General features: G+C 29.5%; 1 protein-coding gene across 3 annotated transcripts in view; it reads left to right on the forward strand.

Annotated features, from left to right (window-relative positions):
- Positions 1-1,602: 1,602 nt before the first annotated feature.
- The window catches only part of trappc9 (trafficking protein particle complex subunit 9), a 308,149-nt gene continuing 293,530 nt past the window's right edge, over positions 1,603-16,221 (forward strand). For 2 of the 3 annotated variants that reach the window (XM_073931376.1, XM_073931377.1), the window contains exons 1-4: positions 1,603-1,651; positions 5,056-5,654; positions 8,775-8,920; positions 13,745-13,870. In XM_073931376.1, the coding sequence (XP_073787477.1) occupies positions 5,071-5,654; positions 8,775-8,920; positions 13,745-13,870 (856 nt within the window). In that variant the 5' untranslated portion in view covers positions 1,603-1,651; positions 5,056-5,070. Of the gene's footprint in view, positions 1,652-5,055; positions 5,655-6,795; positions 6,921-8,774; positions 8,921-13,744; positions 13,871-16,221 lie in introns of those variants that run through there. The other variant, XM_073931378.1, reaches the window with a different exon arrangement.

Here is a 16,221-nt window from a genome sequence, read left to right on the forward strand (position 1 = left end):
CCTTTTCTATTAAAGTTTTATTTTTATGTCTATGATATTTCTTGTAAAAAGTGAAGGTTAAACATATTATATTATATTATATTATATTATATTATATTATATTATATTATATTATATTATATTATATTATGTTATATTATATTATATTATATTATATTATATTATATTATATTATATTATATTATATTATATTATATTATATTATGTTATATTATATTATATTATATTATATTATGTATTTGATAATTTTATTGATAAATGTATTTTTGTCTTTTTTATTTATTGCAAGGTTGCCCAAATAAGGGCCAAAAACCAATCTTGATTGAGTAGGTAAATACACCAAGCTCTATTACATTAAGGTTGCCATGGGTATTTTCCCAATTTGTTAAATATTTAAAAATAACTAGAAAACATTGCTTTATATTAACTAATGCAGTATATATCCTTTAACTTTATAATGAACATTTTACAGTTAAAAAATATTCTCCCTTATATTATTAGTTATTAGAATAGATTTACACTAGTCAAGCTGCACCTGTTTTTGCCTTCATTTGCTCACCGATGTCTTCTGTGTTGTCTTGTTTGCGTCGAGTGACAGTATTTATATTTTTAAAAAATCAGATTCATTTACAACATTTAATTAAAACATAACATTTCAGTTAGCTTAAAAAAAAACTAAGGTTACATAAAATTAGAAATGATGATCTCTGTTAAAGGCATTCGCCCCAACCTTCCCATTCTCACTCTCTCACTCAGATGGCATGCGGGCCAAATCAAAGGTTACCATGGGCCAACTTTGGCCCGCGGGTCCTAGTTTGGGCATCCCTGATTTATTGTACTGTTCTTGTCATACATTAATAATTCAATATAATTTTTATATTAATCATATTGCATAATATAAAGAATTTTTGAACATTTTATTGTTAAATGTACTTTTCCTTTTTCTATTTATTGTATTGTTCTTGTCATATATTGAGCATATTATATTATATTATATTATATTATATTATATTATATTATATTATATTATATTATATTATATAAAGAATTATAACATTTTAATGGTGCATTTGTTTCCTTTTTTATTTATCTTATTTTTATTTTTTATTGTTTTTTAATTTAATTTGTTTTATTTTATTAAATTTTGTTTCATTTTAATGTTTACTGTATTGTTTATGTCGTATATATGTCGTATATCTAATAAAGAATTAGAAAATTTTATTGATGCATTTCGTTTACTTTTTTCTATTTATCTTAATTTGTTTAAAATTTATAATAATTAATAATTAATTTGTATTTTTTAATCTTTTTATTGTATTTTTAATTTAATTTAATTTAATTTAAATTTAATTTAATTTAATTTAATTTAATTTAATTTAATTTAATTTAATTTAATTTAATTTAATTTAATTTAGTTTAATTTAATTTTATTTTATTTTATTTTATTTTATTTTATTTTATTTTATTTAATTTTATTTAATTTTATTTAATTTAATTTAATTTTATTTAATTTTATTTAATTTTATTTTATTTTAACGTTGGATCTCATCCAACAGGGGGCGCTTGCAGACGCACAAATGAGTCACGCTTCTCCTCACTGACAGAAGCAGCAGAAGAAGTGACAGCTCCAGTGTTGACAGGAAGAGCTTCTGTGAGTATAAATAAACCTTTACACACATTTTAAACGCATGGTATTAATATATCAGCATTAAATTCGAATAAATCTAACACTTTATATGTCGAGATAATATCGTAAAGTAATATGGCGTTGTCACATTGATATCTGCTGATGAAATTAAAGGTGTTTCATTCAAATACGTATTTGAAAACACCAATATAACCATAAAATGTCCCTTAAATTAGTCAAAATAAACAGAGATCATTGTTTTATGAAACAAAGTTAATTAAATAGAGAGCTGAATAAGGCTTTATTTAAGAACGAAACAGTTCACAGTTCTCGTGGTTTGTTTATTATGCTGTTTGTTTTAATCTAGTCATGTTTATTTAATTTATGACTGTGAATTTGTAAATATTACATGTTTTGAGGGTGGTTTATTCATTTTTTGTTGTTGTGCTAATTACAATTACTAGCGTTAATTCATTTTAGTAGGAGGACAGTGTGTGTGTATTTTAGTAAACATTGCACATTTATTACTGTCAGATGTTGTCATGTTATCGTGGAGTTAAGATTAAAAATAAGAGTAAGAGATGAGAAATGCCAAATACTTTAGTTGTCTGCAATGATCTTACATCTTTCTGTTTTGGTTTCTTTTGCTGACGTAGTTTTGGTTGAAAAAAGAACATAACTATCTTTTTTTTTACTACGATTTATTGAAACAGTAACTACACTGTAAAAAATATCCATCAATTAGCAATATTCAAATTTTTTTATTCATATTTTATTTTGTCCTAATTATTTATGCTTTTGAATTGCATTATGAGATCTTAATCTTTCTTCCAACAGCTTTTAATCTTAAAAATTTAAAAAAGGGACTTTTATTAACGTTTAATAATAGTTCAATATTTTAAAGGTTAAAGTGATATATTGTCTCCGTTGGTGTTGTATATTACGCTACAAAAACCTTGTAATAAGCTGCCAGTAGATTTTCTGTTATTTTGCAGACTTATTTATATATATATATATATATATATATATATATATATATATATATATATATATATATATATATATATATATATATATAATTTCTTATACATTATATTATTTAAAAATACTAAAATGTCAATAAAAGTAACTTTGTTCAACTGTAGAGCTAAATTTCCAACATCAAAAGTCCACGAAGCAGAGATCAACATCCCATTATGCGATTCACAATCGTAAATAAATAGAAAACACTTGTAAATCACAAAATACGGAAACTGTTAACTCACTGATATTTTTAGTCAAACTTTTGTTGGGTATATTTAAAACAATTTTTTTTGATTAAGTTAAATGTATTTAAGGATACAGTCCTACCTATTTGTCTGCAAGATATGTAAAAGGGATCCTATGATCCAAATTCAACTGTTTGGACAGAACTGTGTGTAGGTATAGTGTGTTCACAGTCATATTGAAGTGATATACTGTAAACACAGTTTTTTTTACATTTCCTGATGTTAAAATAGGATCCATATCCCAGCAATTTTGGAGCCCACAGTGATGCATTGTGGTTTTCCCCACCCACCAATATTGATTGACAGCCATGTATTAACATCTCTCCACAGTAACACGTATAATCACGTCCACAAGACAGGATTTGCAAAGAAACTGGGATTAAAAGATTTGTTCCAGTTATCTGTGATCAGCTTTAAATCAAACTTAAAATGTTTTTAAAACTGTGCATGTTTTTAATAAAGGCAGCTTAATACTTTAGTTGTCTGCAATAAATATTTTTTTTTTGCAGATGTAGTTTTGTAACAAATACTAACTATCACTGATTTTCTACGATATAAAGAAAACACTGTCTAATATGTCAATAATAAATTATATATAAAGAATGTTTTGTCAGACAAAGATAGAACTAACATTGTTTGATTACATATGTAGAAAAAAAGTATGTTTAGTGAAAAGAAATCAAAATAAATGTTCATTCATTCATTCAGTTTCTTTTCAGCGTAGTCCTGTAAAGTCCAGCCAGTTGGTCCAATGACTGTGTCAACTGGTGGACGAAGGTTCACTGCATGTTCAGTCTTTCCAGTGCAAAATGTTGTTTTAATTTCAACTTAACTCATATCTGACTCCAATTTTAGTATGAGGTGGTTTATAATATTAATATATTTATCCTCATTTTATTTGACTCCAATTATAAAACATTAAAGATTATTTTGTTTCTTTTAATATTACTTTAGATTATGATTAAATATTCTCTTCTGTTCGTTATTGTATATTATTCTCGTTCATTCGGATTCCTATGCCATCTTGAGTCTTGTACCGGCCGAGTATACAATCTCTTAAGCACAAGCATGTCAGTCTTGGTCATTAAACAGTGGCGATTAACCGCTATTCTAAAAAGGCAGAACCCTACTTACTCAGATTAGAATATTTTTTGTGTGGTCCCTATAGATCTGCTATCTGCTAAATCACTGTGTCGCCCTAAATATTAGTAAATAAATTAGTAAATAGTAAATAAATAGTTCGAATCTTCTCAAAAGTATGTTGTTTAACATATTTTTGTCAGTGTATGCAGACATGAGTGTGCCGTACTAATTTGTTACGTGTTATTGTTTGACTGTACTTTTAATATATTTATTTCTCGACTTGCAATTTTTAAAGATTACCTTTAAGTGAGCATTATGTGGTAATAAAGTTTTTAAAACCAATAAAAAAAAACGAATAAATACTTTAATTAATCGATTAATTAATGAAAAACATTCAAAAACTTTCGTCACTTAAATTCCATTTAATAAAAAATATATTCTTAATAATTACACTAAACTTTTAAATACACTTTAGTGTAAACAGTTTTTTTCTGATGTTAAAATAGCATCTAAATTCAAGCAATTCTGGAGCCCACAGTGATGCATTGTGGTTTTCCCCACCCACCAATATTGATTGACAGCCATGTATTAACATCTCTCCATAGTAACACGTATAATCACGTCCACAAGACAGGATTTGCAAAGAAACTGGGATTAAAAGAATTGTTCCAGTTATCTTTGATCAGCTTTAAATCAAACTTAAAATGTTTTTAAAACTGTGCATGTTTTTAATAAAGGCAGCTTAATACTTTAGTTGTCTGCATTAAATATTTTTTTTTTTTGCAGATGTAGTTTTAATTGGTACAAATACTAACTATCAGTTAATAATAACTATTAACTATCAAATAATAACTATACTAACTTAAATTCCATTTAATAAAAAATATATTCTTAAAAATTACACTAAACTTTTATTAAAGTTATATGCCTTTACCGCATAGTTCTCAGTCAAGTCATATAAAAGTAAACAAATATTTATGTATTTACTTACATGTAAAGACTTGCTCTTTTATTCAAACTTCTTCTCAATCTTCTCAAAAATATGTTGCTTAACATATTAGTTTTTGTTCTGCAGAGTGGCTGTGTGCAGACATGAGTGTTCCGGACTACCTGCAGTGTGCTGAAGACCATCAGACAGTCCTGGTGGTGGTCCAGCCAGTGGGCATCGTTCCCGAAGAGCAGTTCTTCCGCATCTACAAGCGTGTGGCCAGCGTGAGTCAGGTCAGCATCCGCGACTCCCAGCGCGTCCTGTTCATCCGCTACCGCCACCATTACCCACCTGAAAACAACGACTGGGGCGACTTTCAGACCCACCGCAAAGTGGTCGGCCTCATTTCCGTGACCAGCTGCGGCTCAGCCAAAGAGTGGCCGCAAACTTCAGATCGTTTCCACGGGCAGAAAGAGGTGTTCGGCTCCACACTGTACGACTCTCGCCTGCTGGTGTTCGGGCTGCAGGGGGAAGTGGCCGAACAGCAGAGGACAGACGTGGCCTTTTATCCCAGCTTCGACGACTGTCCTGATGTGGAGAAGCGAGTGGAGGATTTCGTGGAGTCCATCTTTATTGTGCTGGAGTCCAAAAGGCTGGACAGGGCAACGGATAAATCTGGAGATAAGATACAGCTGCTGTGCGTGCCCTTCGAGAAGAAGGACTTTGTGGGGTTGGACACGGACAGCAGGTGAGTAACAAAAAAAAAAAAAAAAAAAATTCATTGAAATAATCTGTACTGGTAAGAAAGTCAGTTGTTAAATAATTTTTATTATTATTAACTATTAGGGATGCACAATATAAAGATGTTTGTCATGCATTAATGTTTGATTTTGCACCTTTATTCTAATAAATTGTTGACTTGCTTTTTTTTTTTCTACATTTTTTTATTTATATCAACTTTAAATGAGCATTAGGTGGTAATTTAAAGTTTTTAAAGATAAATACAAATGTATAGATTGGTAAATACAAACATTTATAAACTTTTTTTTATGATCAAAAATATGTTGTTTAAAATTTCACTGAACTTTTATTTGTTATTTGTGTATACTGTATAGTTCTGAGTCAAGTCACATAATAGTAAACAAATATTTATTTGTTTTATTTATTTATATTTAAAGACATGCTAATTTATTTAAATGTATACATTTTTTTTAAATTTTATTATATATTTATGTTTTTGTATTTTTGATCTTTTTGTTTTATTTATTTAGAATGTAATTATTAGCTTAAAGAAAAATACAATTTTATTTATATTGATGTTTTTTATGCATGTTAATAATATTTAAAGCACTTTCATTTAAAAAGCAACTCAATTAAAATTTACAGTTGACAGTCAGAATTATTAGCCCTCCTGCATATTTTAGGGATATGATAGACGGAGGCCAGTGGGCAAATTTGCCCAGGGTGCTGGGGTTAAACCCCTACTCTTTTACTGAGCAGTATAGTGTCCTCTTCACTATACTGGAGCATAAGGTTGAGCGCCCCCTGCTGGTCTCACTAACACCACTTCCGGCAACAACCTAGCTTTCCCATGCGGTCTCCAATTCAGGTACTGATCGGGCACAGCCCTGCTTAACTTCAGTGGTTGACCATGTGAGTTGTAGAGAGCTAGCTGTAAATATATATGGCCTTAAACTAATTATTGGACATAATTTTTATGTCTACGCATCCCTAATCACGTACATTACATATTTGACTGTAGATATTGCTTATTGTTTTGTATACTTCATCTAAAAGTAAACTGATTTGCTCTTCGTTAAATCCTCCAGTGTGATGGTTTTGCTTGTTGGTGAACCTGCATGATCTTCTGTCCTGTTTCATGAGTTTTTGCCATTTGTTTTTTCATGGCTGTTGTTGTTTTTCTTCTTCCCTTTTCTTGTTTTGCCTTGTTTTATTTGTCTTTCTTCTTTTTTTCCCCATACTGTCCTGTGAGTTTATTATTGGGTGTGAAAAGGTGAGCCGGTGGTTCTGTCTCCTGTTTAGTTCATTTTTCCCCGATCAGCCTCTTCCTCTCCCCTTCAGTGGTTGGACCTCCATTCTCTTGCTTAAGAGTTGCAAGATCAAACTCAGTTTTGGGATGAAAGGCAATGTTTGTGTCCTACATTGAGTCAGCTGTTTCATGGGCAAGATATTCGGGGTCAAGTGTTTGATCAAGTCTCTTATTATTTCCTCTTTTTCCTTCTGCTTTTACATTGGTGGATGTCATTGAGTAATTCATGAGCGATTGCTTGCAAAGCTTTGTGTTCATTTCATCTATAGCCAAAGCATGAATTAAAATATGACATCCAGTAAATTAAATACTGTATACATTACAGTATAGTTTAGTTGTTTAGTTATTTAAGGATATAGACTCTTATTTTAAAGTTAAATCAGTTAAAAGTGTTTGTAAAAGTTTATGTTGATATAATTAATAATATTTATAAACATAAATATAAACATTTGTTTCTATAAATGCTTTTATTTATAATGCATATTAAACACTTAGGAAAATGTAATAATTGCATCCCAAAATATTTTTTATTGATTTTGTTATAAACATTAAACAGTCATCTTTATTTATAAGTGTTTTAGTATTATCAATTGTATTTTTACAGATTATTTTTTTAATCAACATTTATATTATTTTATGTATCTTTATATAATAATAATAATAATAATTAATTAGTAATTTATATATATATTAAATTTCATTAAATTGTTGAATGTTCATTTTAGTTGAAATTCAGTTTTAAATAATTGATTTGTTAAACGTAATAATAATAATTATAATAATATTAATGATAATATGAATAATAATAAAACAACAATAATAATAACAACAACAACAATAATAATAATAATAATAATAATAATAATAATAATAATAATAATAATAATAAGTATTATTATTATTAAGAATTTTTTTCAGGTGTTGTTTTATTTATATATTTATATTATTTATTTGATAACTTTAATTTTAAATAACTAACATACAATTATTTCATAAACTATAAAAACTGCATAAATATTTAGGATAGCAGTTCACAAGTATGATAAATCTGTACCACTTTCCTTATCTTTAAACTGCGGCATTGAGCACCAATTTAATAATCCATAATAATGTCAATTAAATAATAATAATATTAATTATTTTGTAATTTTGTTAGGAGATAATAAGTACAATCCTTATACTGGACAAATTAATACCTGACATTCAATTCTACTAGTATCACAATATAAATCTGCTAATCCTTTTAAGTTATTAAATGACGTATTATCCAAAATGCATATATAAATGTCTTCAAAACATTTCTCTTGTGTCTTTTCTATTTTGGCTGTTGCTTGAATAACACTTGACCCTTTATAGCACTATTTTTACTATAGGGGTCCTTCCACCACAGTTCCCCTGCCCCCATGTTTGATTATAAAAACAGAAATCCCTATATAGTAAACTATATATTATGTAGTTTACTTACTATATATTATATAGTTTACTTAGTTTCTCCATCCCCATGAGTTGTTTTTTGTCCCTATTAGCGCGCATCCCTTCCCTCCACACCCGTCTCTTCACCTCCAGCTTTCCTCTCTCTGTCTGTAAATACCAAACTATGACAGAAGACAAAGCTTAACGCAAAACCACATCAGCACATTTTGTTCCATATAAGACGAGCCAAATGAGATGACATCGATCCACTGCTGATAAAAATAACCTGAATCAAATATGGCTGACGTCACCTGCACTTGGCTGCGAGCGTTTTTCTTGCATTGATTAAGACCCGAGCTGGCCGAATGTTCATCTGACGCCTGTTGATGCCGCTTTTTTCCTCAGGCACTATAAGAAGCGCTGTCAGGGCCGCATGAGGAAGCACGTCGGGGATCTGTGTCTGCAGGCGGGCATGTTGCAGGACGCCCTCGTTCATTATCACATGGCCGTGGAGCTGCTGCGCTCTGTTAATGACTTCCTGTGGCTGGGAGGTAAGATGGTGATATACCGATGATTTATAGACTGAAATTGACCACAAATCCGAGACTTTATTTCAGAGATCAGTGTTGTTTTAGTGTCTTTTTTATAGCAAATCACAGTAAATAAAGTGAGTAAACTTGTTCCTTTAAAAGCGATTAGTTAATTTTACTTTTATAAAGTGAATAAACATGTTGCTTTTAAATCGATTAGTTGACTAAAACCAACAAGTTTACTCACTATTTTCCAAAACAATTAGTTGAGTTGACTTAAAAAGCCAACCTGTTGGTTTTATAGTGATTAGTTGACTTTATTTAATAAAATGAGTACAACTTTTTCTTTTAAAGCGATTAGTTGAGTGTTTACCTAAAAAAGTGAGTAAACTTGTTGGTTTTATAACAATTAGTTGATATTACTAAATAAACTGAGTAAACCTGTTGGTTTTAAACCGATTGGGTTACTTTAAAAAGTGAGTAAACCCATTGCATTTAAGAGATTCGCTGACTTAACTGTAAAATGTGAGTAAACCCGTTCCTTTCAAAGTGATTAGTTGACTTTAAAGCTTTTTGTTTTAAAGCTTTTAGTTGACTAAAACCAACAACTTTTTTCCCCAAAATGATTAGTTGAGTTAACTTTAAAAAGTGAGTAAAGCGATTAGTTGACTAAAAACAACAGGTGTACTCACTATTTTCTAAAGTGATTAGTTGGGTTTATTTAAAAAGTAAGTAAACCTGTTGGCTTTATAGCGAATAGTTGACTGAAAACAACAGGTGTACTCACTATTTTCAAAAGTGATTAGTTGAGTTTATTTAAAAAGTAAGTAAACCTGTTGGTTTTATAGCTATTAGTTCACTGTGCTTAATAAATTGAGTTAACCTGTTGGTTTTATAGCGATTAGTTGACTGTGCTTAATAAACTGAGTAAACCTGTAGATTTTAAAGCGATTAGTTGAGGTAACTTAAAAAGTGGGTAAACCTATTGCATTTATAGAGATTAGCCGACTTTACTGTAAAAGGTGAAAAAAACGGTTGCTTTTAAAGCGATTAGTTGACTAAAACCAACAAGTTTACTCACTTTTTTTTCAAAGCAACTAGTTGACTTAAAAAGTGAGTAAACTTGTTGCTTTTAAAGCGATTTGTTGACTAAAACCAACAGGTTTACTCACTTTTTTCCTAAGCGATTAGTTGAGTTAACTTAAAAAGTGAGTAAACCCATTGCATTTATAGAGATTATCTGACTTTACTATAAAAAATTAGAAAACCTGTTGCCTTTAAAGCGATTACTTGACAAAAACCAACAAGTTTACTCACTTTATTTTCAAAGTGATTTGTTGAGTTAACTTAAAAAGTGAGTAAACCCATTGCATTTATAGAGATTAGCTGACTTTACTGTAAAAAGTGAGAAAACCTGTTGCTTTTAAAGTGATTACTTGACTAAAACCAACAAGTTTACTCACTTTTTTTTTTCAAAGCGATTAGTTGAGTTAACTTAAAGTAAGTAAACCCATTGCATTTATGAAGATTAGCTGACTTTACTGTGAAAGGTGAGAAAACCTGTTGCTTTTAAATCGATTAGTTGACTAAAACCAACAAGTTTCCAAAACAATTAGTTGAGTTGACTTAAAAAGCCAGCCTGTTGGTTTTATAGTGATTAGTTGACTTTATTTAATAAAATGAGTACAACTTTTTCTTTTAAAGCGATTAGTTGAGTGTTTACCTAAAAAAGTGAGTAAACTTGTTGGTTTTATAACAATTAGTTGATTTTACTAAATAAACTGAGTAAACCTGTTGGTTTTAAACCGATTGGGTTACTTTAAAAAGTGAGTAAACCCATTGCATTTAAGAGATTAGCTGACTTTACTGTAAAATGTGAGTAAACCCGTTCCTTTCAAGTGATTAGTTGACTTTAAAACCTTTTTGTTTTAAAGCTTTTAGTTGACTAAAACCAACAACTTTTTTCCCCAAAATGATTAGTTGAGTTAACTTTAAAAAGTGAGTAAAGCGATTAGTTGACTGAAAACAACAGGTGTACTCACTATTTTTAAAAGTGATTAGTTGAGTTTATTTAAAAAGTAAGTAAACCTGTTGGTTTTATAGCGAATAGTTGACTGAAAACAACAGGTGTACTCACTATTTTCAAAAGTGATTAGTTGAGTTTATTTAAAAAGTAAGTAAACCTGTTGGTTTTATAGCTATTAGTTCACTGTGCTTAATAAATTGAGTTAACCTGTTGGTTTTATAGCGATTAGTTGACTGTGCTTAATAAACTGAGTAAACCTGTAGATTTTAAAGCGATTAGTTGAGGTAACTTAAAAAGTGGGTAAACCTATTGCACTTATAGAGATTAGCCGACTTTACTGTAAAAGGTGAAAAAAACGGTTGCTTTTAAAGCGATTAGTTGACTAAAACCAACAAGTTTACTCACTTTTTTTTTCAAAGCAACTAGTTGACTTAAAAAGTGAGTAAACCTGTTGCTTTTAAAGCGATTTGTTGACTAAAACCAACAGGTTTACTCACTTTTTTCCTAAGCGATTAGTTGAGTTAACTTAAAAAGTGAGTAAACCCATTGCATTTATAGAGATTATCTGACTTTACTATAAAAAATTAGAAAACCTGTTGCCTTTAAAGCGATTACTTGACAAAAACCAACAAGTTTACTCACTTTATTTTCAAAGTGATTTGTTGAGTTAACTTAAAAAGTGAGTAAACCCATTGCATTTATAGAGATAAGCTGACTTTACTGTAAAAAGTGAGAAAACCTGTTGCTTTTAAAGTGATTACTTGACTAAAACCAACAAGTTTACTCACTTTTTTTTTTCAAAGTGATTAGTTGAGTTAACTTAAAGTAAGTAAACCCTTTGCATTTATGAAGATTAGCTGACTTTACTGTGAAAGGAGAGAAAACCTGTTGCTTTTAAATCGATTAGTTGACTAAAACCAACAAGTTTCCAAAACAATTAGTTGAGTTGACTTAAAAAGCCAGCCTGTTGGTTTTATAGTGATTAGTTGACTTTATTTAATAAAATGAGTACAACTTTTTCTTTTAAAGCGATTAGTTGAGTGTTTACCTAAAAAAGTGAGTAAACTTGTTGGTTTTATAACAATTAGTTGATTTTACTAAATAAACTGAGTAAACCTGTTGGTTTTAAACCGATTGGGTTACTTTAAAAAGTGAGTAAACCCATTGCATTTAAGAGATTAGCTGACTTTACTGTAAAATGTGAGTAAACCCGTTCCTTTCAAGTGATTAGTTGACTTTAAAACCTTTTTGTTTTAAAGCTTTTAGTTGACTAAAACCAACAACTTTTTTTCCAAAGCGATTAGTGGAGTTTACTTTAAAAAGTGAGTAAAGCTGTTGCTTTAAAAGTGATTAGTTGACTAAAAACGACAGGTGTACTCACTATTTTCCAAAGTGATTAGTTGGGTTTATTTAAAAAGTAAGTAAACCTGTTGGTTTTATAGCGATTAGTTGACTGTGCTTAATAAACTCTGTAAACCTGTTGGTTTTAATGCGACCAGTTGAGATAACTTAAAAACTGGTTAAACCCATTGCATTTATAGAAATTAGCCGACTTTACTGTAAAAGGTGAAAAACCGGTTGCTTTTAAAGCGATTAGTTGACTAAAACCAACAAGTTTACTCACTTTTTTTTCAAAGCAACCAGTTGACTTAAAAAGTGAGTAAACCTGTTGCTTTTAAAGCGATTTGTTGACTAAAACCAACAGGTTTACTCACTTTTTTCCTGAGCGATTAGTTGAGTTAACTTAAAAAGTGAATAACATTGCATTTATAGAGATTAGCTGACTTTACTATAAAAAATTAGAAAACCTGTTGCCTTTAAAGCGATTACTTGACAAAAACCAACAAGTTTACTCACTTTATTTTCAAAGTGATTTGTTGAGTTAACTTAAAGTAAGTAAACCCATTGCATTGATAAAGATTAGCTGTCTTTACTGTAAAAGGTGAGAAAACCTGTTGCTTTTAAAGCGATTAGTTGACCAAAACCAACAGGTTTACTCAATTTTTTTAAAGCGATTAGTTGAGTTAACTTAAAAAGTAAATAAACCCATTGCATTTATAGAGATTAGCTGACTTTACTGTAAACGGTAAGAAAACCTGTTGCTTTTAAAGTGATTAGTTGACTAGGTTTACTCACTTTTGTTTTCAAAGCAAATAGTTGACTTAAAAAGTGAGTAAACCTGTTGCTTTTAAAGCGATTAATTGATGAAAACCAACAGGTTTACTCACAATTTTCCAAAGTGATTAGTTGAGTTTACTTAAAAAAGTGAGTTAACCTGTTGCCTTTAAAATGATTAGATGACCTGAAAGTGAGTTAACCTCTTGCCTTTAAAGTGATTAGATGACTTTATTTTAAGAAGAGAGCAAACCTATTGTTTTACAGCGGTTATTGACTTCCTGTGGCTGGGAGGTAAGATTGTGATATACAGATGATTTATAGACTGAAATTCACCACAAATCAGGGATGTTTTAGTGAATAGCTCAAAGGTAAAGCGCAGTCACTACAATGTAAAAAGTGATTAGTTGACCTTGCTTAAAAAGAGTAAACATGTTAATGTTAAATTGATTATTTGATTTTACTTGAAAAAAAGTGAGTATACGCCTGTTGCTTTTAAAGAGATTAATTGACTTTACCACTAAGATGTTGATTTTGGATGAGCTATCATTTCACATTCACACGAAAACCAGCAAACATGTTAACGCATCATCAAAATCTCCAGCTTCAAAACGGATATGACGTTATTTCCCAAGGAGCTGCATGGTGTATAAAAAGTGAAATGGTGAATTAGAATAAAATGAATTTTCTGTTTTGCTCCTCAGCTGCTTTGGAGGGTCTGTGTTCTGCGTCTGTTATCTTCCATTACCCAGGAGGCACTGCAGGGAAGAGTGGAGCCCGCAAGCCTGGCGTCTCCTCTGCTGCAGACGCTGGAAAGAGACACAGACCTGGTCAGTGCAGTCAAACACACAAGCTTTTAAATCTGACCTAACTTAATAAATAAATATCCATCATATGTACATATTAGTGACTTGAGAGATTCTGGAGGTCAACTTTTGGGTAATAAAATGATTATAGACTTGCTTTGATTTATTTAAATGCTACAATTAAAAAAGGTTTTATAACCAATGCACCATCGGGCCTGTAATTCTGTTTTATTTGATTTGGAAAAGCTTATACTTAATGAAGAAAAGCAAGGTTTTCTTCAGTGTTTTTCATTACATCATGAGTGAATGCGTCAGTGAATAAGCGGCTGGATGAATTGGGATGTCTCTTTCAGTGTTGTTTTTGCAGATGCACAGAAACGTAATTTACTGTTCTTTCTTTAATGAAACCTCATTAGGAGGGAATCGTCATGCTTAGTTCTAGAGTAGCAGAACAGAAGTGTTTAGTCTAAACTAGAGCCATTATTATCTCTCATTTTGATCTGTAAGGCAAAGTTAATTATGCTGATTTAGAGCAGCGGAGCCAGAGATTAATCTACAGCAAAAGAGTCAGTTTAGGTGTTTTTGCATATTTCTGTTTATCCAGAAATTTAACACCCTGCAGTTTAGCCAGTCTTGCATTTTTTCTTTTCATTTAATTTCTTTTCATTTCTTTTCTTTTCTTTTTGTCTTTCTTACTTTTTTATTTTGTGCTTACTTTTTCTTTTCCCTATTTAATATTTTCTCTTTTCTTTCTTTCCTTTTCCTTTTTGTTTCTTTTTATTTTTAGCTTTCTTTTTCCTTTCTTTTCTTTTCTTTTCTTTTCTTTTCTTTTTTTTCTTTTTCTTTCTTTCTTTCTTTCTTTCTTTCTTTCTTTCTTTCTTTCTTTCTTTCTTTCTTTCTTTCTTTCTTTCTTTCTTTCTTTCTTTTCTTTTTCCTTTGCTTTCTTTTTTCTTTTTTCTTTTTCTTTTCAATATTTTTCTTGTCTTTTTAAATTTTTATCGTTTGGCTTTCTTTTTCTTTTCTTTTCTTTCTTTTTTCTTTCTTCTCTCTTTCTTTTCTCTTCTTTTCTTTTTCTTTTTCATTTCCTTTTTCTTTTTATCTTTGCTTTTCTTTTTTCTTTCTTTTTAGACTCTTTTTTTCTTTTTCATTTAATTTTTCTGTTTTCTTTTCTTTTCTTTTCTTTTTTCTTTTCTTTTATCTTTCCTTTCCTTTTTCTTTTGATCTTTCTTTTAAATTTCTTTTCTTTCTTTCTTTCTTTCTTTCTTTCTTTCTTTCTTTCTTTCTTTCTTTCTTTCTTTCTTTCTTTCTTTCTTTCTTTCTTTCTTTCTTTTCTTTCTTTTCTTTTTCTTATTTCTTTCCTTTCTTTTTTCTTCTTCTCTTTATTTCTTGCTATCTCCCTCATCATATTATTATTTCTATTCAGTTATTATTGTTTCTTTCATTTCTGTATTTTGATTTTTTCTTTTGGTTATTTTACTTTTCTTTCGTTCTTTTTCCCTTTTATTATTTTTTAAATAATTTTTTTTAATTGCATTTTGGAAGGTGCACTTTCTATATTCATTTGCTATTATTAACATACATGCTTAAAGGTTACACTTTATTTTGATGGTCCATCTGATGAATTTCAGTTCCATTGCATCTACCTGCCAGCTAATTCTCATTATTATGAGTAGACTGTTAGTTTGGGGTTGGGGTTAGGGTTAATGTAAGTTGACATGTACTTGCAAAGTTTCTTATAGTCAGCTAAATGTCTGTTTAGCAGCGGTATCAGCAGATAAGCACACAGTCCACTAATACTCAAATGGACCATCAAAATAAAGTGTTACCCACATTAAGCAGATGTGTTAACCACATTAAACTCCTCAATAAGCAGATAATTCATTAACATGCTTTATTTTTTTAATTGGTTCTCTGTGATGAGATTTATTTTTTCTGTCACACTGTGACATTTTGAAGAATGTCGGAAACCTGTAGTCACTGAAATCCCCCCCAAAATCGAATAATACTTAAAAAAAAAAAAAAATAATAATAATAATAATAATAATAATAATAATAATAATAAAATAATATAATAATATGATATTATTATTATTATTATTATTATTATTATTATTATTATTATTATTATTATTATTATTATTATTATTATTATTATTAATAATAATAATAATAATAATAATCACGCAAAAATATATATTTCTTGTTTTGTCTTCAGGAGAAAAAAGAAACTGAAATGGGTTTGAGAGGTTGAGCAGTTAACCTCCCAAACTGTCCCTTTTAATACAAAATAATCAAACCAAATTAAATAATTATAAATTAAGAGAATTGGCTTATGTTTATTTATTTACTCCAGTGTCATTTACACATTTTAACCT

This window comes from Danio rerio, chromosome 19, assembly GCF_049306965.1.
Source record: "Danio rerio strain Tuebingen ecotype United States chromosome 19, GRCz12tu, whole genome shotgun sequence".
Classification (NCBI taxonomy): Eukaryota; Metazoa; Chordata; class Actinopteri; order Cypriniformes; family Danionidae; genus Danio; species Danio rerio.